The following is a 24102-nucleotide window of genomic DNA, read 5'->3' on the forward strand; positions in this document are numbered from 1 at the left end:
TTAATTACTATAATTAATGATGGTAAAATTATGTTACCTTTCCGGCTGCAAAAGGTAGCTTTGAAGCTAAACTTGGAACAGTAATTAAAAGGACTGAACTTAAGACATCATCACCATACTAATAGCATGACTTATCCACAGTGTTTTTTCTTACCAATACCAATGAACTTATGCACAGGTTCTCTTTAGGACTGGTTGACTGATCATTATGGTGTGCTGAGATCATACTTCAGGAGAAGCCACACATTTCAATATGCACGCCAAATACTACTGGATCCACACAAGATCACTTGGTTCTTGGTTTCTTGGTCCTCCAAAATATTCCAAATGGAATTTAAACTGGAGGTAAAATTTGCACCAGATTCAAAGATCTTGCAGATAGTAAATATCTGGAAACAAAGTACATGGATCTGACATATATTCAATGTAGAGATCCAACTCTGAGATATAAGAATATCAAAGACACATTCTCGCCAATTTAAAAAAACATTACTCTGAACAGAAAATCCCTGAGCTTGACTTCCTTACGAAACAATTCAGCTGATCACATGCTAGCTGAGCTAATTATTATTAAAACGAATCTAGAACGGGCAGTCAGCCTTTCATTGAATGGCCAATTCCATCCATACATGAGTGTAAGACTAGTTCATGATCGCACACCCAGGACAGAAATACAAAATATCAACTTTTGTTTTCTTCATATTGGCTGCAGACAAAGATGAGTGCTCACTTTCTACTGGAAAAAGGCAGTTTCAAGATGAAACAAGCAGAAGGACCATCACATGGAGAAGCACAGAACTTGGGGGTATATCTTAATAGTAAACAAGATGTTTCACCTATTATCCAATTATGACATTAAATAGAAATCGGTACTTGGTAAGGTGATGGGGTGGGGGTAGTGGAAATGGTTGACAATTCAGTTGATACTCAGAAGGAATAGTTATATTTCACAACTGCTTTGCTAACCTACAGTCATAAAGAACCAGTCATTCAGTAGAAGATAATACACTATGTATCTTTGAAATTATCAAGCTGCTAAATCTATTAGTATGTAAAAACAAAATATCTAACATACTGAACGATAAGAAGGCCCACTTTCAAATGCCTTAGATTTAGATTTAGCAAATTTGCAGATGACACAAGGCTGGGTGGCAGTGTGAACTGTGAGGAGGATGCTATGAGAATGCAGGGTGACTTAGACAGGTTGGGTGAGTGGGCAAATGCATGGCAGATGTGAGGTTATCCACTTTGGTAGCAAAAACAGGAAGGAAGATTATTATCTAAATGGTGTCAAGTTGGGATAAGGGGAAGTACAACGGGATCAGGCGGTCCTTGTTCATCAGTCACTGAAAGTAAGCATGCAGGTACAGCAGGCAGTGAAGAAAGCGAATGGCATGTTGGACTTCATAACAGGAGGAGTTGAGTATAGGAGCAAATAGGTCCTTCTGCAGTTGCATAGGGCCCTAGTGAGACCACACCTGGAGTATTGTGTGCAGTTTTGGTCTCCAAATTTGAGGAAGGACATTCTTGCTATTGAGGGGGTGCAGAGTAGGTTCACAAGGTTAATTCCCGGGATGGCGGGACTGCCATATGCTGAGAGAATGGAGTGGCTGGGCTTGTTTACTCTGGAATTTAGAAGGATGAAAGGATATCTTATTGAATCTGGACTCCCCCGATGTTGGGGGAGTCCAGAACCAGGGGCTACAGTTTAAGAATAAGGGGTAAGCCATTTAGAACGGAAATGAGGAAACACTTTTTCACACAGAGAGTTGTGAGTCTGTGGAATTCTCTGCCGGTGGATGCCGGTTCTTTGGATACTTTCAAGAGAGAGCTAGATAGGGCTCTTGATGATAGCGGAGTCAGGGGATATGGGGAGAAGGCAGGAACTGATTGCGGATGATCAGCCATGATCACATTGAATGGCGGTGCTGGCTTGAAGGGCCAAATGGCCTATTCCTGCATCTATTGTCTATTGTCTATTGCCTGACCCAAAATGAAGATTACTTCAAATTCCTAGTGCCTATGGATGACTTTAGATTATGATGTTTACAATACAATACAATTCAATTTATTGTCATTTGGACCCCTTGAGGTCCAAACGAAATGTCGTTTCTGCAGCCATACATTACAAAACAAAAAGACCCGAGACACAACATAGTTTACACAAACATCCATCACATTGTTGTGATGGAAGGCAAAAAAAAACTTATCTCTCCACTGCACTCTCCCCCCCGATGTCAGAGTCAGAGTCAAAGTCAAAGCCCCCGGCTGGCGATGGCGATTGTCCCGCGGCCATTAAAGCCACGCCGGGTAATGCAAGGTCGCGCACCGGGTCTTGGTGTTAGAGCCCCCGGCGTGCGCTCGCAAAGTCCCGCGGCCATTCCAAGCCGCGCGGGGCGATGGTGTAAGGCCCCGCTCAGGTGCTCTTCAACCCCGCAACTCGGGCGGGAGAAGTCGCCGTTGCGGAAGCCCCGAAAAGCGGTCACCCAGCAGGGACCCGCGGGCTCCCGGTGCCGCCGTCCGCCAAACCCGCAGTTGCAGCCTCCGAAACTCCGAAGGTCGGGTGGTAGCAGCGCTCCACCACAGCTCCACCCGCTCCGGACTCGGCCAGCTCCGCGACGGTGAGTAGTCGGCAGCTCCGCAGCTGGAACCCCAGGTCGTTCCTGTTGGAGGCCGCTCCACGTTGCAGCCCCAACGACAACGGAGACCCGACAAAGAAATGTTCATTTTTTTAAGGCAATTGCTACTTCCACTTCACTTCCCTGTGGATTTCTGGGCAATTATTTCCTACACAAAAAAAATCCCATAATGAATTAGTGCTTGGAAAGTTTAATTAACAGTATTCAAGAATTTGGGGTGTTTAGAATGGTATTTCTGCCAATATGGATCCCAATTTTCAGTCTCCACAGAAGGGAAGCTTGCTAAACAACTGCTCCAAATCCCTCCAGTAATCTGCACCACAATATTATAGGATTGGTGGAGGCAGAGATTTGTAACTATGATTACGTTTTCACAGGGAACTCTTATTCCAGAGAGTAATTTTCTTACCAGAGGTAAGCTCATCATGTTTGGTGGAATGGACTAATCAGACTGCAGGACACAGGGGCAGCGGAGGTGAAGGATCCATCTATGACAGCAAGGGGGGAAAGCACATTTACTAAAGAAAGATGACATCTGGGATGTCCTAGAGTGGAAAGTCTCCTCTTTGGAGCAGATGTGACGGAGATGGACAAATTGAGAGGAGGGGATGGCATCTTTACAAGTGGCTGTGGTGGGGGAAGGTGCTTTCAGAAAAAAGTGTCAGTCGGTGGGTTTGTTGTAGTAGCTTGTCCCCCGCAATGGAGATAGATCAAGAAAGAGAGAGGTGTCATACATAGACAGTCCAAGTGAATTTGTGGGCAGTGTGGAAGTTAGTGGTAAAGTTAATTAAATCAATGAGTTCTGCACATGTGCAGGAGGCAGCTCTGATGCAGTTGTCGATGTAGTAGAGAAAGAGTTGGGGGATGGTTTGGACAAGGACTGTTTGACGTAACCAATAAAAATACAGTCATAGCTGGTGCGTCTAAAAAGTAAAAGACGCCAAGGGATTCATCTGCCAATGCTTTGTATTCTAAACCTCTAGTCCTTTACCTGGAGTGCCTTGTCGTTGCTGCTGCTGTTGCTGCATTGTTCCTGTACCACATAATGATAACATTGAATCCTTGGACAGTGGTTTCTTAGTCTTCTGATTTTGCGGTTGGTTCAATGAACAGGTCAAGATCTCCTGCTGCTTTAGATAAGGTTGTTCCGGTTGGTTTCGTAGAAGTAGGTTGTGAAGAAAAGGTCAAACATAATGAATGCAAACACCTGTAGATATTTACCCTTAAGCATATCGTAATGCTCTCAATTAGCACAAGCTTTCCAGGATTCAACTCAGGATTTAGAGTAACATTGTAAATGAGGCCTCTGTAAAAAAAATTAAACTTCCCTCTGGAGAGGAGATACAAATTCAATAATGTGCTCCATGCCATAGGAACGCATCTCCGCTTAGATGGTGGGGTTCAATGGGACAATGGGGTTGTGTTACAGGAAATTGTAAAACAAAGAGTTTTCTAAAAATACAAACATTTCATAACATTGTGAAAGATACATCTTCTAGATGCGCTGGGACACATCCTCAGTGATGTGACTTGGGGTCCGGGTGTTTCGGGTCTCACAACATCAGACACTCTCGCCCAGGCGACCCAGCTGGGGTTGATCAGGCCCCGACTTGTGGCCCAACAGCAACCGCCTACGGATCAGCCATCTTAATAACTACTCTGCAGGGGTTGGGAGACTATAGTGCGTGGAGGGACTGGGCTCTGTGGGGTGAATCCCAGCCGGGCTCCTCCTGCGTCTCACCAGGTTCAAGGCCTGTGCGCTGCACCTCTTTCTCCTTCTTCGAGCATTTCATCTTGCCTGATGAATACTGTGTGCAGATTTTTGTCACCATATGTGACTGGGGATGTGACTACATTGGAGAACGTGCAGAGAAGATTAAACAGGATACTGCCTGAGATGGAGGCATCAGCTAATAGCAGAGGCTGGGTTTGTTTTCCTTGGAGTGGATTAAGATGTACAGAATTGTGAGCGTCATGGATAGTAAAACAATGAGAATTTTCCCATTAGCATAGTTATTACATTTGTAATGTAGAACACATCTATCAGAAATAAACTTTAAAACAATTTCTTCCTGTAATATTGTTTCCATAACAAAACACCTCAGATTGGCTATTGTTTAAGAACTGCAGATGCTGGAAAAATCGAAGGTAGACAAAAATGCTGGAGAAACTCAGCGGGTGAGGCAGCATGTATGGAGCGAAGGAATAGGTGACGTTTCGGGTTGAGAACCTACTTCAGACTGATGTGGGGGTGGCGGAAGGGGGGGTGGGAAGAAGAAAGAAAGATGCAGAGACAGTGGGCTGTGGGAGAGCTGGGAAGGGGAGGGGAAAGAGGGAGAAAGCAAGGACTACCTGAAATTGGAGGTCAATGTTCATACCGCTGGGGTGTAAACTACTCAAGCGAAATATGAGGTGCTGCTCCTCCAATTTGCGGTGGGACTCACTCTGGCCATGGCGGAGGCCCAGGATACAAAGGTCAGATTCGGAATGGGAGGGGGAGTTGAAGTGCTGAGCCACCGGGAGATCAGGTTGGTTAATGTGAACTGAGCGGGCGAAGCGACCGCCAAGCCTGTGCTTGGTCTCACCGATGTAGAGCAGTTGACACCTAGAGCAGCGGATGTAATAGATGAGGTTGGAGGAGGTGCAGGTGAACCTCTGCCGCACCACTTCCTCCGAAACTCCCTGGTCAATTTGCCTCTTCCCACCCAAACCACCCCCTCCCTGGGCACTTTCGCTTGCAACCGCAGGAAATGCTACACTTTGAAAAAATTTGAACACATTACACCAATTCTTAAATCCTTACATTGGCTCCCTGTATGTCAGAGAATTGATTTCAAAATCCTGCTGCTCACCTATAAATCACTACATGGTTTAGGACCAAAGTATATCACTGACATGCTTCCACTATATAAGCCTTCTAGACCGCTAAGATCGTCTGAAACCAATCTGTTAGTGATTCCCAGAGTAAATACAAAACATGGGAAAGCAGGATTTAGTTCCTATGCAACAAATAGCTGGAATAAACTTCCTGAAGATTTAAGACTTGCCTCAACTTTGACCACTTTTAAAACAAGACTGAAAACTTTTATGTTTACTTTAGCTTTCAGCTAAATCTTAACTACATTGCACTTTTAACTTTTGCACTTTTTATAATGCATTTTTAATTTTGCTTTTCTTTTCTTTTAATTCTTCTATTTTATTTCATTTTATTATTTCATTTTATTGTATGACATGTTTTTATGTGAAGCACTTTGAGTCTGCCTCGTGTATGAAATGTGCTATATAAATAAAGTTGCCTTGCCTTGCCTTTCACTTGTCGCTTCACCTCCCCCCTCGACTCCATCCAAGGACCTAAGCAGTCTTTCCAGGTGCGGCAGAGGTTCACCTGCACCTCCTCCAACCTCATCTATTGCATCCGCTGCTCTAGGTGTCAGTTGCTCTACATCAGTGAGACCAAGCACACAAAGCTTTTCACTGTACCTCAGGACAATAATTAAACTAAACTGTGTGGGTGGACACTGTGATATGCTCATTCTACATCACACAAAACCTGTTTCTGCGATGTTAGGGAAGGGTTGATAAAGGCAGGGCAAAAAGGATAAGAAAAATTTGGGCAGGTGACAGGTATGTCTGATGTTACTGAACACAGGTGGGAGGCCAGAAGATTTGGTGTCAATGACCTTCCAGTCAGCCTGTTTACTTCCCCGAGATGACAAATCCAGGAACAGCTGCTCTGTGACAGGCCTTGGGGTTCAGACACAATGCAGAGCACAGGTCCAATAATAGCCAGCTCCACTCACACAGTTACACTTGGTGTCAAAGGCTGTTGTTTCCAATTTTTTTTTGCATGGAAGCAATTCAGAAAAAAAGAGAGAATGGCAATATCATTGGAAAAATGATAATATCCTTCAAGTGATATTCTGGCATATCTGGATTTTGGGAGGCACTTGGAAGGGGCTGAACCAGTCAATCTGGTCTGTGTGAGGTAGCACATACTAGCATGTGTATATGTATGTACATGTGTCTGCACACACATGAAAGGATCAATGCTAGATAGGTACATGGCTAGGGTAGGTTTACAGGGATTATGGGCCAAAAGCCCATAGGACCAGTATAGATGGGGAATATTGGTCGGCGTGGGCAAATCTACTTATTTGAACATTTATACACAGTGAACACATATCTCATCCCATTACAAAATTACATCAGAAAACATCAAGAGTTCCAGGTTTCGGTCGGTGGGGGAGCTGCGAGCCTGCAGCGTATTAGTTTTTTCTAGTTTTTTTGTTTTTTTATGTGTCTCAATGTGTTTTTAATGTTTCTCCGTGTGTCGTGTGGGGGGGGGGGGGGGGGGGGGGGGTGGTGTGGGGGAAACGCTTTGGTCGCCTCCTCCACGGAGAGGGGACTTTTTCCATGTCGCCTTGCTCGTGGCCTAACACAGAGGATCGGTGCGGCCTTTCCCGGACACCCGCCCGGGGCTTCAGTCGCGGGCGCAGTGAGGACTAATTCGTCGCGGAACAGGCGAGCCCTTGCCGGGGGTTGCTGGAGGGGAGCACTCCGTTCGCTGGCCCGCGGCAGCCTGGAGCCGTGGTCTGCGGAGCTCCAGCTGGCGCGGCGTCCTTAGCCTGGGATCCCTCGTTTGGGACTCGGGAGGAGAAGAGCTCCGACCGCTGATCCCCGACGAGGGATCCCGCTCCGCATGGTAAGTCTCCGCCGCGCCCGCGATAGAAGTGGGCCGCGGCCCACTTCTATCGCGGGCGCGGCGGGGACTTACCATGCGGAGCGGGATCCCTCGTCGGGGATCCCTGGAGAGGAGCTCCGACCGCTGGCCCTGCGTTCTGCGGTGCTTCTGGCTGCGATAGGGACTTTAGATCTGCGGCCTACACCATCTTGAAGCTGCGGTCTCCGGTGGGGAAGCACCGATTCAGGACTTACCTAGACTTATTGTCTGCACATCTGGACGCCCGCAGCGGCGACTGCGGAGGGTTGTGGTCTCGACCACGGGGGAAAATGGAGGAGGACTGACCAAACTTTGTGCCTTCCACCACAGTGATGAATGCTGTGGTGGATGTTTGTGTTAAATTTTTATTGTGTATTGTGTGTTTTTTTTATTTTTATTGTACCGCTGCTGGCAAATTCATTTCACTGCACTTTATGCACAAGTGATGAAAAAAACTTGACTTGACTTGATAAAGTGCAAAGGTGGTGTTGAGCATCCTGTCTGAATCAGAACATTTTGATGTCAAAATTAATATGATTTATTATGACAAAACCAAAATATACATAAATACTTATGCTTCAATTTGTTGTATATTATCAAAAGAAAATGTACATTTCATTGGAACAAGCTGACTTTGATAGGTACTTTACTAAAATGTTTACAGTTCAAGAACATATCAAAAAACTCCCAATAATATGTACAGTTGTAAATGGACAAAGAGATATTTAATAACTAATCTCTTCTCCTGTGTTGTGGGTGGTTCATTTTTATTGGGGTATTCCGTTTTTGAAACTATTTGGTGATATTATTCGCACTGAAGTTATAAATTAAGGAGAAATTGTCATCTAAATCAATCATTGCTTCCAAATATGTGTTGTTATACACAGTGTATACATAATTTACCAAATCCTGGCCCTAATATCAGATTATGTAGTAACATATGAATGACTAGCGTATCTGGCAAATATATTCACAAAAATGTACAAAAATATTAATGTTCAAAAACAAATGGATGAATATCATAAGTATTTCAGATACACATCACTGTCTTGCAGACTTGCTAGATAGTAATATATCAATGAGGCGCTCTCAGTGAAAGGATTTTAATAAGGAAATTAGATGTACTCAAGCAAAATTCCCTTAATAGATTGTGCCGATTGGCTCGAGCTGCAGGAGGCTAAAACTTCAGATAAGGGGAAGGTGCCAAACACTTCATCCAAACAGTTTATGACCTTTGGAAATACACGTACAATGGATTTTGTGAGCAGCCGTCAAGATGGTTGAGCCTCACAGGCTACTCGTCTGCATACACATGCCAGTGAGAGACTCTATAACATAATAAAAGTGAATCAATTTGTTTATAGTATTACAATTGCCTAGTAAATGTTGCGATATTCTGTCGAACGGAACTAGGAGCTGGAATCACAATTCCTTGTCTCTGCAGTTCACGGAGAACGTCCAGTATGGAATCGAGTTCCGTTCGGAAATGTTCCAGTTCATAATTTTTCAATTGTGCTAGCTTCTTCCACTTCTCCACCTCTTGAATTTGATCCGCATCAGCAGAGTGCCGAGCTTTCTGAATTAACTGAATTGGTAAATAGAAGAACAAAGGATTAATGGAGATGTAATATATAGAATGCTACAGCGTGGAAACAGGCCTTTCGGCCCAACTTGCCTACATGTCCTATCTACACTAGTCCCATCTGGCTGCACTTGGCCCATATCCCTCTAAACCTGTCCTAACCATGTACCTGTCTAATTACTTTCCACTGCCCAGTCCATCACCGGCTCTGAACTCCGCACCATCAAAGGGATTTATTGGAGTCGCTGCCTCAAAAAGGCTGCCAGCATCATCAGAGACCCACACCATCCTGGCCGTACACTCATTTCACCCCTGCCATCGCGTAAAAGGTACAGGAGCCTGAAAACTGTAATGTCCAGGTTCAGGAACAGCTTCTTCCCTCCAGCCATCAGGCTATTAAACAATACAACCTCAAATAAGCTCTGAACTATAATAGTCTATTATTATTATTATTATTATCGCACTACTATTGTTTGTTTTTTTTGTATGTACATATGTGTGCGTGGGCTTGCGTGTGTGTATGTGTGCGCGCGCGTGTACTTGTGAGTGTGTGTGTGTATATGTATATAAATACACGCGGAACTTTTTTCCCCCTCATTTAATATATTGTTTACAGTGTACTATGTTTACATATTCTGTTTTGCTGCAGAAAGTAAGAATTTCATTGTTCTATCTGGGACATACGACAATAAAACACTCTTGACTCTCGACTGCTTCTTAAACATTGCGATAGTCCCAACCTCAACTACCTATTCCTGCAGTTCGTCCCATACACCCACCACCCTTTGCGTGAAAATGTTACCCCTCAGATTCCTAAAAAATCTTTTCCCCTTCACCTTAAACCTATGCCCCCTGTAGTGAATATAAGCCCAGTCGATCCATTCTTTCATCATGTCAGTCCCGCCATCCCGGGAATTAACCTGGTGAATCTATGCTGCACTCCCTCAATAGCAAGAATGTCCTTCCTCAAATTAGAAGACCAAAACTGTATATTATACTCCAGGTGTGGTCTCACCAGGGCCCTGTACAACTGCAGTAGGACCTCCTTGCTCCTATAGTCAAATCCTCTTGCTATAAAGGCCAACATGCCATTTGCTTTCTTCACTGCCTGTTGTTACCTGCATGCTTACGTTCAGTGTTCAAAAGAGAACTGCAGATGCTGGAATATCGAAGGTACACAAAATTGCTGGGGAAACTCAGCGGGTGCAGCAGCATCTATGGAGCGAAGGAAATAGGAGACGTTTCGGGCAGAAACCCTTCTTCAGACTTACGTTCAGTGACTGATGTACAAAGGACAGCCAGGTCTCGTTGCTCCTCCCCTTTTCCTAATCTGCCTTCTTGCTCTAGCCACCTAAGTGGATGACCTCATATTTATCCACATTATACTGCATCTGCCCACTCACCTAATTTATCCAAGTCACCCTGCAGTCTCATAGCATCCTCCTCGCATCTCACACTGCCATCCAGCTTTGTGTCATCCCCAAACTTGGAGATATTACAATTCCTTTGTCTAATTCGTTAATATATATTGTAAATAACAGGTCCCAGCACTGAGCCTAGCGGCACCCCACTAGTCACTGCATGCCATTCTGAAAAAGACCCGTTAATTCCTACTCTTTGCTTCTTGTCTGCCAACCAGTTCTCTATCCATGTCAATACCCTACCTCCAATACCATGTGCTCTAATTTTACAAGCTAATCTCTTGTGTGGGACCTTGTCAAAGGCTTTTTGAAAGTCCAGATACACCACATCCACTGGCTCTCCCTTATCCAATCTGCATGTTAATGGGAAGTTTAAGAACTTGCTATTAAAATAGCCAGAAGTGCCATACCTGGTTGAAGAAGATGTAATTGAATTAAAAAATCCGTCCACATATATGAAATTAGCATAATACTCTCAATAGCCCCCACAAAAATGTTGCAAAAATTGTATTGTCGAGTAAACATTTTGAAAATTTTATGCTTAAAATATTAAAATATTTTAGCTTCTATTTAATGTTAAATAATGTATAAATGCCTCCCATCTTTATGCTTCACTTTATAAAGGTTTAAGTGATCTACAGGAAAACTCTAATGTAATGGGTAGATAGTCTTTTTGGTGACACCTTTGTGAGCAGGTTGCCGATGTCGATGTTAAGGAAAGTAGAACCCCACTCCAAAGGTGGATCTATCTGTGCACATAATCCAAACAATGTGCCTAGTTCTGAATGCAAGTATGGGAGTGAATAGCTGAAATTATCAAATCATTCATAGTTCAGATATAGGAGCAGAATTAGGCTATTCGGCCCATGGAGTCTACTCTGCCATTTAATCATGGCTGATCTAGCTATCCCTCTCAACCCCATTCTACTGCCTTCTCTTCTTAACCCTTGACACCTGTACTAATCAAGAATTTGTCAATCTTCCCCATCAAATTACCCAATGACTTGGCCTCCAAAGCCTCTGTGACGGTGAATTCCACAGATTCACCACCCTGAGTAAAGACATTCCTCCTCATCTCCTTTCTAAATGTACATCATTTTATTCTGAGGCTATGAAACCGTGATTGAAATTGGAGAATATTATGCCTCTATGATGTAACTATGCCTCTTAAAGGGGCTGTCCCACTGCGGCGACCTAATTGGCGAGTTTAGAAGAGTTTGCCCTCAACTCATACTCGCAGAATGGTTGACACAAGGTCTTTGTAACTCTCCTTCATGCTCGATAATGGTCCCCGCGTACTAGGTCGTGGCGTATTTTTCAACATGCTGAAAAATGCCAGCGAATAATTAAAAAAAAAAAGGTCACCATGGAAAAAATAGGTTTAGTCGAAGTAGATCGTAGTAGGTCAGCCTGTTATTCGTAGGTAATCGAGGGTAGTCGAAGGTAATCGTAGATGGTCTTCAACGTAGCCGAAGGGAGGTCGTCTTCACTCTCCACTATTCGGTGTCCAATTTTCCCGAATCTAGTCGAAGCTAGTCTTCAACATAGTCGAAGGAGGTCTTCAACATAGTCGAAGGAGGTCGAAGGAGGTCGTCTTCACTCTCCACTATTCGGTGTCCAATTTTCCCGAATCTAGTCGAAGCTAGTCTTCAACATAGTCGAAGGAGGTCTTCAACATAGTTGAAGGAGGTCGAAGGAGGTCTACATAGTCGAAGGAGGTCTTCAACATGACACTTATTCAAACTCTCCTAAACTCTTCTAAACTCGCGAATTAGGTCGCCGCAGTGGGACAGCCCCTTTACTGAATACAAAAGATATCAAAGGTGTGGTCGGAAAGAACTGCAGATGCTGGTTTAAATCGAAGGTAGACACAAAATGCTAGATTAACTCAGCGGGACAGGCAGCATCTCTGGAGAGAAGGAATGGGTGACGTTTTGTGTCAAGACCCTTCTTCAGACTGATGTGGTGTGGTAGGTTAGGCAGGGAAGTTCAAAAACACTTCCTGCAAGTAATGATCTGCACCAATTAATTTCAGCTTGACAAGAGATTTATTCAGAGGTTTAAGTTGACTTCTGTTACAGTGCTGTAGTTATTTGGCCTTTTACGATCACTTACTGTACAGTACCTGTTGGAATTCCTGCTCTCTCTGAGCATACTTGAGCTCCATCTTCTGAATTTTCCTTTCCAATGCCACAAAGTGCCTCATCTCTGGACTGTGATTCTCCTTGGCTTCCCCGAGTTCATCGAAGAGCTTGGCAATCTAAGGGTTAAAATTTGGTTGGATATGAATCACGTTTTTGTTTTGCAAAGTATATGTTAGAACAAACATGCGGTTCTGCAGGCAGTGAAGAAAGGGTGGTCATTAAAAGATAAAAAATATCCATGAAATACAGTTTCTTCATAGGTGGCACACTTCACAGCGCCAGGAATGCACAGAGCTCTAACATACTTTGCATTCACGTCGTTTTCTGAAAACATCCTTTACGACGATGTTGCCAGGACTTGAGGGTCTGAGCTATAGGGAGAGGTTGAGTAGGCTGGGACTCTATTCCTTGGAGTGATGGAGGATGAGGATTGATCATAGAGGTGTATAAAATCATAAGATGAATAGATCGCGTTGATGCGCAGAGTCACTTGCCCAGAGTAGGTGAATCGAGGACGAGAGGACATAGGCTTAACATGAAAAGATTTAGTAGGAATCTGAGGGGCAACTTTTTCCACACAAAGGGTGGTGGGTGTATGGAACGTGCTGCCAGAGGAGGTTGTTGAAGCAGGGCCTATCCCAACGTTTATGAAACAGTTAGACAGATACATGGATAGGACACGTTTGGAGGGATATTTGCCAAATGCAGGCAGGTGGGACTAGTGTAGCTTGGATGGTTTGGGCAAGTGGGCCGAAGGATGCGTTCCACGCTGTATGACTCTACAATATCAGGAATGGTCCCTTGAGAATCACCAGATGATTTAGGAGCTAATTATTCAACGATTCAAGGCATTTTATCTATATAAACATAGAAAATAGGTGCAGGAGTAGGCCATTCAGCTCTTCGACCCAGCACCGCAATATTCACCATGCCTCTTTGGGCACAATGAAGATAACTTGTTGCAGTGAAGAAAGATGGATGGAAAGAGCACAGGAAATGCTCTGTAATTGACAATTACGCACAGGGTAATTAGATTATAGCCTGCATGGTGGTGCAGCGGTAGAGTGCTGCCTTGCAGTGCCAGAGACCCGGAGTCGATCCAGACTACAGGTGCTGTCTGTACGGAGTTTGTACATTCTCTCCGTGTACCTGCATGGGTTTTCTCCAAGATCTTCGGGTTCCCCCCACGCTCCAAAGATGTACAGGTTTGTAGGTTAAATGGATTGATATAAATGTAAAAATTGTCCCCAGTGTAGGATAGTGTTAGTGTGCAGGGATCACCGATTAGTGGACTCGTTTGGCCGAAAAACCTGTTTCCACAATGTATCTCTAAACTCAACTCAAATTATGCGCAGCGAGATAAAAGTTGGTCTCGGCATCATGTTTGGCACAGACATTGTGGGCCGAAGTTCTTGTTCTATGTTCTCGCAGTGGCTGACAAACTGTTCCCCAAATTGCATCATGGATTCCATTCATCATATCTTCAGAAAGTCATCTCTATTTTAGCTGTTTCATGACAATAAAACCATGATTCTAATCAATGGGTCGATCTCAGTGCGGACTGGGGTCACTCAAGGCTATATTTCCACTCAAACCCTTTCTCATCACGATATTGTATTTTTACTTTAACAAGTTTCCGACTGGTATTGAGTTAAGTTGTAGGTTGAAAGGAAAACCTTTCTATGTATATAGACCCAAGGTCAGTCCAACTTCAGTCAATGAGCTGCAGAACACAGAGAATGTGCATTCAGGGATGCTGAGCTCCACGTCATCACTGACATGTTCATTGAAGCGTACACTTGAATGAGCTGCACAGATAAAATAAAATTAAAAAAGTCTTCCACTGACCTGCCTCACATCACTGCTCCCCCAACAAATAAAACATCCATAACGAGATGCTAGACAACACAATTGCTCTCCACATAGTAGAACATAATGTACCGCACAGTAACCGGCCCATCAGCCCGCAATGTCTGGGACAGGCATGATGCCAAGATAAACTAATCTCATCTGCATGCATATAATCCATATCCATTGGGTTAACATATGTTGAGCGATTGAAGGCACTGGGCTTGTACTCGCTGGAGTTTGAAACTTACCGAATAGTGAAAGGCCTGGATAGAGTGAATGTGGGTAGGATGTTTCCACTAGTGAGAGAGTCTAGGACCAGAGGCCATAGTCTCAGAATAAAAAGACATACCTTTCGAAAGGAGATGAGAAGGAATTTCTTTAGTCAGAGGGTGGTGAATCTGTGGAATTCATTGCCACAGATGGCTGTGGAGGACGTCAATGGATATTTTTAAGGTGAAGATTGATAGATTTTTGATTATGGACAATAGGTGCAGGAGTAGGCCATTCGGCCCTTCGAGCCAGCACCACCATTCAATGTGATCATGGCTGATCATCCCCAATCAGTACCCCGTTTCTGCCATCTCCCCATATCCCCTGACTCCGCTATTTTTAAGAGCGGAGTACGGGTGTCAGGGGCTATGGGGGAAAAAGGCAGGAGAATGGGGTTGAAAAGAAAAGATAGATCAGCCATGATGGAATGGCGGAGTAGACTTGATGGGCCAAATGGCCTAATTCTCTTCCTAGAACTTATGAATATCCTTCAATTCCCTGCATATCTCAAATCTCTATGTGGGGAGTGCAAGGAAGCCAAGCAAAAGTGGTGGTAGGAGCAAATCATCTTCAAAGCTATCTGTCATTTTGCCCTGTTAAGCGGCTCCTCCAGAAACAAATGAAATGGAGTGACGTCTGCCCATTTCATCCTTGAAGGACTGATAAAGAATGGAAAAAAATGAGGCAGCAGTATTTGTGCATCTCGTTCTAATTTTGGTACGGTTATATTACAGTTGTACAACTGGTTATGTTACAGTTGTACAAGATGTTGGCGAGGCCGCAATTTGAGGATTGTGGTCCATTTTAGATATTATTAAGCTGGAAAGTGCGCAGTGGAGGTTTATGAGGATGTTGCCAGGACTCAAAGGCCAAAGCTATAGGGAGATGTTGGGCAGGCTAGGACTGTATTCCATGGAGTGCAGGAGGCTGAGGGGTAATCTTGTAAGGGTGTATAAAATAATACGCTGCACTCCCTCAGTAGCAAGAATATCCTTCCTCAAACTAGGAGACCAAAACTGCATATAATACTCCAGGTGCGGTCTCACCACAGCCCTGTATAACTGCAGTAGGACCTCCTTGCTCCTTTACTCAAATCCTCTCGCTATGAAGGCCAACATGCCATTTGCTTTCTTCACTGCCTGCTGGACCTTCAGTGACTGATGTACAAGGACAGCCAGGTCTCGTTGCACCTCCCCTTTTCCTAATCTGACATACTGTAGGAGCAAAGAGTTTCTTTGAATATAAATATTTATTCAGAAATAATTACTTTTCCAATATTATGTTTTAAATCAATTAAAAAAGTACTTTTCATTGTAGGAATGGACAGAATTTTATTGAGTCATATATATAATTAATCATATTGGTCTGGCTCTGCAAACCTTCAGTCAACTATTTAGGATCATAGACGCAATAACTACGATACAATACTCGAGTGCGGGATGGGGAACGTACGGCACATCGTAAAATTTGCCAGCACATCTACACTTACACCCACGTTAATATAACCCCCTCCCCCTCCCCTCTGCACTAAACTATGTCCAGGATGTGCAGAATTGGGGTACATGCTCACCATGGGGCGATTACTGAGGTTACTGGCTGGTCGTGCTGCTTCCTCCGATTAGGTGGCTGTGGGAAGGGTCGTCGGCGGTCGTCTCGGTCTTTCGGGTGGTCCCGGGGGTTCACCTCGCCCAGGGGTCCCACTGCTTTCCGTTTCTTTCCACGTGGCGGGGACTCCAGCCAGAGTGTGTGTCACACTAGACACCGTGTACTTTTTAAGCGCTGTCCTGTATCCTCTCTCTCTCTCCGCAAGTCTCCAGATTCGTTCAGTGACTCCTGTGTCTCCCTCCTTTTTCCTTTTTTAAACCCAAAAATCGTGGCCAGTTATTCTAATCCTGACCCGTCCTATCTCCCGCCAGATCTCGGGACCTCTTTGCTTACAAGATGGGTTTCGAGCTCTCTCTTTGTTCTGCGTTATGTCCGGGAGTACCGGTGATGGCTAGACGGTCTGTTAATTTGTTTCTCGATAAGAGGTGATGGGTTTAACTGGTTTTCCCATCACCGGCCAGGTAGGTTTCTATGGGCTATTGTGCTCCCTTAAATAGATTAACTATGTAGGTCGGCTTGGGGCATTGTGATGCCTGCTGATGTCAGCGCCCCAGTGTCTGGACTTCGACCTGGTTTCGGGAGTTTCTGCACGGCCAATATCCATCTATTGTTCAGGCCGTGACTTTGCAGAAACCCAGAGACTGGGCTGTGGGGTTTCGCTTTTGTGGCTGGTCACGAGGTCCCGCGGCCATCTTGGGCCCCACTGATTGTGACATCCCTTGTTAAAACTGACCGCAGCTTTTCTCTCTCTCAGTCCTAGTCCCGTATAAAAAAATGTCCAAAATGCAGCTCTTTGGTTTTGTTGATTGTAGCATGAGGGAAAACTTCTCAAATCTTACACTATTTAAATATAATATATATAGGTGGTACCATATGTTAATTCCATCTAGCATTCAAGGGCAAAGGGAGACAAAACAATGTTTTGTTCTGCATAACTTATGTACATTAGCGCAATTTAAAAATAGTTGTAGTTTAAGTTAATTCCATTTTGTTCAACAGACTTTATTATCCCTGAAATCTACTTTGATCTACAGTTGTGTGCTTGTTTTTCACATGAAAGTGTTACAGTAAATCACTTTTTTCTTTCCTTGCTAACATTTCTTTTTTTTAAAACATGAATTTACATTAGTGTGAATGTATGACTGAAATGAACTCAGGCAATATTGCATGGATAGGTGACATTTCAGGTAAAGATCCTTTCAATCTGAAGAAGGGTCTTGACCAGAAACGCCACCTATCCGTGTTCTCCAGAGATGCTCCCCGACCCGCTGGGTTACTTCAGCACTTTATGTACTTTTGTGTATTAACCAGCATCTGCAGTCCTTTGTTTCTAATCTCAGGCAATATTAATACCTGAAGGTCAAGTACCTGTGTCTGCAGCTTTTCCTCGCGGAGTTTTGCAAACGAAAGTGCCTCACGATCATTCTGCAACTCAGTAATCTGTTCTCGAAGGTGCTTTATCATAACCTGTAATAAAAATGCAAGGAGAATTTTATGCACAAGAACTGTTTTCAAAGAATATTCAAATAGTCTTTTACAGTATTAAATCATAAGATGCTTTATAGATGATGATCAAAAGGAACAGGAGGAAATAGGGCGGTGCCGTTGAGTTTTGCCACTACAAAAACAGGATTTTATGTGTCTTTTAAATGGACCGAGGTAAAGAGCTCCTTGGATAGTTATTGAGTCGTAGAGCATGGAAACAGGCCCTGCGTCACAATTTGCCCATGCCAACCAGGACGCCCCGTCTACCCAAGACTCACCTGCTTGCATTTGGCTATATCCCCTTAAACCTTTTCTAACCATTTATCCTCTGCAAATGTCTTTTAATTGTTAATAGTACCTGCCTCAACTACCTCTTCTGGCAGCTCATTCTATATACCCACTACCCTCTTTGTGAAAAAAATGCCTCTCAGGTTCCTATTAAATCTTTCCCCTCTCAGCTTAAACCTACATCGTTTGGTTCTTTATTTTCTCACAATGGGTAAAAGACTGTGCATTCACCCTATGCTTCCCCTCATGATCTTATACACCTCCATGAGATCACCCCTCAGTCTCCTGTGCTCCAAGGAATAAAGCCCTAGCTTGCCCAACCTCTCCCTATTGCTCAGGCTCTCAAGTCCTGGTAACAGCCTCATAAAATAGCATGTGAAACAAGGGAGTCTTGTTTCATCAATGGTACATTAGCAGTTCCATAGGGCAGATTAGAAGACTCGATTTGGATGAACACCAAGTGCAAGTAGAATCAGGGCGGCACAAATTATAATGAGGCTTGGATACAGTGGATGTGGAGACGATGTTTCCACTAGCGGGAGAGTCTAGGACCAGAGGTCATAGCCTAGGAATTATAGGACATTCTTTCAGGAAGATGAGGAGACATTTCTTTAGTCAGAGGGTGGTGACTGTGGAAGTCTTTGCCACAGAAGGCTGTGGAGGCCAGATCAGTAGATATAATTTAAGGCAGAGATAGGTAGATTCTTGATTAGTACAGGTGTCAGAGGTTATGGGGAGAAGGCAGGAGTACGGGATTAGGAGGGAGAGATAGATCAGCCATGATTGAATGGTGGAGTAGACTTGATGGGCCGATTCTCCGCCTATAACATGATCTTATGAAGGTTGCATTTCTAAGATGGATCATCAAAGGGAGGCTATGGGAAAACAGGGCTTGGTAAGGAACAGGTTGAAGTCAGTGTAACCATCCCATGGAAACTCCAATGCACTGAAGTTTATGTAGGATACAGCATGGGTAGTTAGCAAAGATTTTTGTCTCCGAGAGTAAAAGTAATATCAGTTATCATTTCAATAAATGACGTGGTAGGGACATCAATCATTTTGAGATGTAATCCAGCAAGTTGATTGATTTGATGCACATAAAAGATGGAAATTCTTCTTACTTCAACAGGAAACAACAAGTTCAGTTTTAATGTATCCCATTGAACTGATAGGGAGTAAACACTGACTAGTTTTATTCGTCTATGGTACTGTTACATTGACAATTGTATTTAAAGGAACCTAAAACACTCAAAGTTAACATGTCAGTAACACAAGCAATTAGGAAGGGAAATTATATAAAGGGCTTTATTTCAAGATGATTTATGTAGAAATATCTTTCTCTAATGATATAGTTGCCTGATGTGACAGCATCTAGAATATAATTTACATGTCTGGTTTCATCTCCCCAATGAAATACTTGAGACCAAGGGGATACAGTTATGCTTCACTGTATTGATTCATTGGATGGCAGATTTATTGCATGAGGTTAAGTGGATCAGCTCTATACTCTCATGTACAAAGAGAATGAGAAGCAGATGGAGAGGTGACAGTTCCTTTAGCTGTTGAATTAAAGCTGTATTCAGTTGTGATGTTCAATACAAGAGCTAGATTGTGGTGCAGTGAAAGTCCTTCTTCTTACACAATCTTGTTTAATGGTGGAAATATGCAAATGCTACCCTGGTTATCAAAAGGTTGCTCTGTTACACCTGCGTATTTTGACCTTGCTTCATTTTGTACCTCTTTAAGTTGTTGTAAACCAGCAAAAATATCATAACTCATCAAGGAAAAAAACACAACATTTTCTGGGAATTTACATCTATTGAATGGCAAATCTATTAAATGCAAAAAAATCTATTAAATTTAAAACGTGATCACTCTAATGGTACAAACTTTGTCCTTATTCAGTTAAAATTAATATGGATTCAAAATATTGTGGCAATCAAAAAAACAAAAATTCTACACAAGATGGTAATTGAAATAAAAGTAGAAAATGCTGGAAGTACTTAACAGATCAGGCAGTATTTAATCCAGTTTATTAGTTTAGAGATATAGCATGAAATCAGGCCCTTTGGCCAACCGAGTCTACGCTGACCAATGTACACCTGTACACCAGTTCTATGTTAACCTAGTTTCACATCCTCCACACAAGGGGCCAATCAACTTACAAACCTGCGCGTCTTTGGAATGTGGGAAGAAACTGGAGCACCTGGGGAAAACCCACACGGTCCCAGATTTAACATACAAACTCCGCACAGACAGCACCCTTAGGCTAGGAACAAACCCGAGTCTATGGCGCTGTAAGGCAGCAACTCTACCACTGCGTCACTGTGTGCCAATGTTTTAGGTAGATGCATTAGTCTAAGTTCTGACAGTCATTGACCAGAAATGTTAATTTTCTTTCCCCACCGATGCAGGAGTGAGGCGATGTCTTTTCATGGATCTCAAATCATAGTAACACTATTAGTCTGCTATTTACTTGGAAATCCTGATGGTTCAGCATCTGGTATGTTGGATGCCGATTCCTGCATTCCCTTGTATTCATGGGGGTCTCCATTCCTGTCCTCCTTTAAAATGCATGTAGAAAGGGAGACTGCAGACGTTGGTGCATACCGAAGATAGACACAAAGTGCTAGAGTAACTCTGTGGGTCAAGGCAGCATCTCCGGAGAAAAAGGATGGGTGATGTTTCAGGTCGGAACCTTTCTTCAGACTATTGAAGTCTGAAGAAGGGTCCCGACTCAAAACGTCACCAATTCTTTTCCTCCAGACATGCTGCCTGAACCACTGAGTTACACCAGCACTTTGTGCATATTGCTCTTGAAACTCACATGGTCCTGTATCCAACATTTCCTTGAAATTTGCTATGGCCTTTTTTCCTCACACTCTCCCTTTAAACTTACCAGGTTCATTGGAAAATGCATTATTCTACAATGTTACAGTGAATTAAAAGTATGTTGGACTATTAATAAAGTAGCATCTGCTTGCCTGAGCTATCAATGTCTTGAGTGTGCAAGATTAATAGATTTAGAAACATAGAAAAATAGGTGCAGGAGTAGGTCATTCAGCCCTTCGAGCCAACAACGCCATTCAATATGATCATGGCGGATCATATAACATCAGTACCCCGTTCCTGCTTTTACCCCATATCCCTTGATTCCGTTAGCCCTAAGAGCTAAATCTAACTCTCTCTTGAAAACATCCAATGAATTGGCCTCCACTGCCTTGTGTGGCAGAGAATTCCAGATTCACAACTCTCTGGGTGAAAAAATGTTTCCTCATCTCAGTCCTAAATGGCCTACCCCTTATTCTTAAACTGTGACCCGGTTCTGGACTCCCCCAACATCAGGAACATTTTTCTTGCATCTCGCCTGTCCAATCCATTAACAATTTTATGTTTCGATAAGATCCCTTCTCATCCTTCTAAGTGAATAGAAGCCTAGTCGACCCACTCTTTCATCATGTCAGTCCCGCCATCCCGGAAATTAACCTAGTGAACCTACGCTGCACTCCCTCAATTGCAATATTGTCCTTCCTCAAATTAGGAGACCAAAATTGCACACAATACCACAGGTGCAGTCTCACCAGGGACCTGTACAACTGCGTTAGAACTTGCTCCTAAACTGAAATCCTCTTGCAATGAAGGCCAACATGCCATTAGCTTTCTTCACTGCCTGCTGTACCTGCATGCTTACTTTCAGTAACTGATATACAAGCACACCCAAGTCTCGTTGACACCATTCAGATAATAATGGGATGCAGACCAACAGGCCCTGGGAATTTATCTGCCTTCAGTCCCAACAGTGTACCGAACACCATTTCCTGACTAATGTGGATTGCACTGTTGCACATTAATAGTGAATAACTCACTTTCAATGTACAAAATAAATTCTACCATCTGATTCCTGGGTCGTTCTTTACAAGGCACTGTCTGATATATCGATTTGTAACTTCCATTGTGACCAAATTAAACTCGGAAAATCATCATTCGCTAAAAGTTTTGAAAAAATGGCACTTGATCACGTCATAAAAACTCCTCACAATTCAGAAATGATTCACCACCACCTCAATATACTCCCAAAATATATATTTAAACATCTCATAATAAATGACATATAAAAATATGCAGAAACAGGAACTGCAGATGCTGGTTTATTTAAAAAAAAAGATACAAAATGCTGGGGTAACTCAGCATGTCAGATTCAGATTCAGATTCAATTTTAATTGTCATTGTCAGTGTACAGTACAAGAGACAACGAAATGCATTTAGCATCTCCCTGGAAGAGCGACATAGCAAATGATTTGAATAAATAATAATAAGTGTCCGGGGGGGGGGGGTGATTGGCAGTCACCGAGGTACGTTGTTGAGTAGTGACAGCCGGCGGGAAGAAGGTCAAAGGTCAAAGGTCAAAAACATTATTTGCCATTTGTGCTTACACACATAGGAACTCTTGTGCGGTTGTTCAGAGAGTCAAGTAAAGTCAAATTAAAAAGACACACAGAAAGACACATAATCTATAAAAACATATACTTCTCTAGAAATAGAAAATAAAGTGCCTAAAACCCTATATAAAGGGGAAAGTGAGAGCATTGTAAATTGCACAAACCCTATATAAAAGTGTCGATTGCATTGTAAATTGCACAGGCCCAGGAGACAATATAATATGATATAATATGATATGCTATGAGGTAGGTCAGGACATCAGTTCATTTTGTTTTGGCCAAGAGTCTCACTGTGGCAGGGAAGAAGCTCTTAAAAAAGCGTGTTCTGTTTGTGGCGATGCTGTCCGCTCGTCTGTGCCTGAGGTTGTATGTGCAGTTTTTGTGTTTGAGCAGGGAGTGAGCTGGATGTAGTGTGTCTCTGATGATTCTCTCTGCTCTTTTTTGACAGCGCTGTGTGTAGATTGTGTCCATGGAGGGGAGTTCAGTTCTGATAATCCTCTCTGCAGTCTTTATGACTCTTTGCAGAGCCTTCCTCTCTGTCTGTGTGGTGTTTCCATACCACACCGTGATGCCTGTGGTGAGGATGCTCTCTATCAGTCCTTTGTAGACCTGGGTGAGAGGGCGACAGTGCAGACCAGCATTTCTGAGCAGCCTGATGAAGTACAGTCTCTGCTGGGCTTTTTTCACTGTGGCAGCAGTGTTCAAAGTCCAGTTCAGATCTGGTGTTACTTGTAATCCCAGGTATCTGTAACTGTCAGCCCTCTCCACCACAGTCCCCTTGATGATGAGGGGCTGCAGTGGGGGTGTATTTTTTCTGAAGTCCATTATTATTTCTCTTGTCTTGTCTGTGTTGAGGCTTGGGTCGTTCACCTCACCATAGGCAAGAATGTCGTTCACCAGACTCCTGTAGCCCGACTCGTCCCCCCCCTTGATGAGGCCCAGGATGGTGGTATCATCCGCATACTTAATAATGATGGTATTTTCCTGGGTGGAGACACAGTCGTGTGTGTACAGGGTGAAAAGTTTGGGACTGAGACAGCAGCCTTGTGGTGATCCTGTGCTGACGGTGAGCTCTGCAGACACCCTCCTTCCCATCCTCACCACCTGTGGTCTTTCAGTCAGGAAATCCAAGATCCAGTTGCAGGTGGGAGTCGGGACGCCGAGGTCTGTCAGCTTCTCAGTCAGCCTGCCCGGGCGAATGGTGTTAAAAGCCGAGCTGTAATCCAGGAACAGCGTTCTGACGTATGTTCCTCTGCTGTCCAGGTGTTGCAGGATGTGGTGTAGAGCAATGGCCACTGCGTCGTCCACTGAGCGGTTGGGGCGGTAGGCGAACTGGAGGGGGTCGATCGTGCCCGGGACCATGTGATTGATGTGTGTGAGAACCAGTTTTTCTAGACACTTCATGGCAACTGGCATGAGTGCCACTGGCCTGAAGTCATTCAGGGTGGATGGGTTAGGTTTTTTTGGAACTGGTACAATGGTGGAAAATTTAAAAATACGGGGACCACTGCTTGGTTTAAAGACAGATTGAAGATGTCTACATACACTCCAGTGAGTTGTTCTGCACAGGCCTTCAGAACTTTAGGAGAGACGCCATCTGGTCCCACAGCCTTGTGGGGGTTCACCCGTCTCAGAGCTTTCAGGACCTGTGTGGGTGT

At 43.7% G+C, this 24102-nt stretch overlaps 1 protein-coding gene across 2 annotated transcripts in view; it reads right to left on the bottom strand.

The window, feature by feature from the left end:
- Positions 1–7873: 7873 nt before the first annotated feature.
- Positions 7874–24102, bottom strand: part of cep162 (centrosomal protein 162) — a 120628-nt gene continuing 104399 nt past the window's right edge. For both annotated transcript variants that reach the window (XM_033020791.1, XM_033020790.1), the window contains 3 exons: positions 17601–17699; positions 12488–12622; positions 7874–8944 (listed from right to left, as the gene is read on the bottom strand). In XM_033020791.1, coding sequence (XP_032876682.1) covers positions 8726–8944; positions 12488–12622; positions 17601–17699 — 453 coding nt within the window. In that variant the 3' untranslated portion in view covers positions 7874–8725. The remainder of the gene's footprint in view (positions 8945–12487; positions 12623–17600; positions 17700–24102) is intronic.

This window comes from Amblyraja radiata, chromosome 5 (assembly GCF_010909765.2).
Source record: "Amblyraja radiata isolate CabotCenter1 chromosome 5, sAmbRad1.1.pri, whole genome shotgun sequence".
NCBI classification, from domain to species: domain Eukaryota; kingdom Metazoa; phylum Chordata; class Chondrichthyes; order Rajiformes; family Rajidae; genus Amblyraja; species Amblyraja radiata.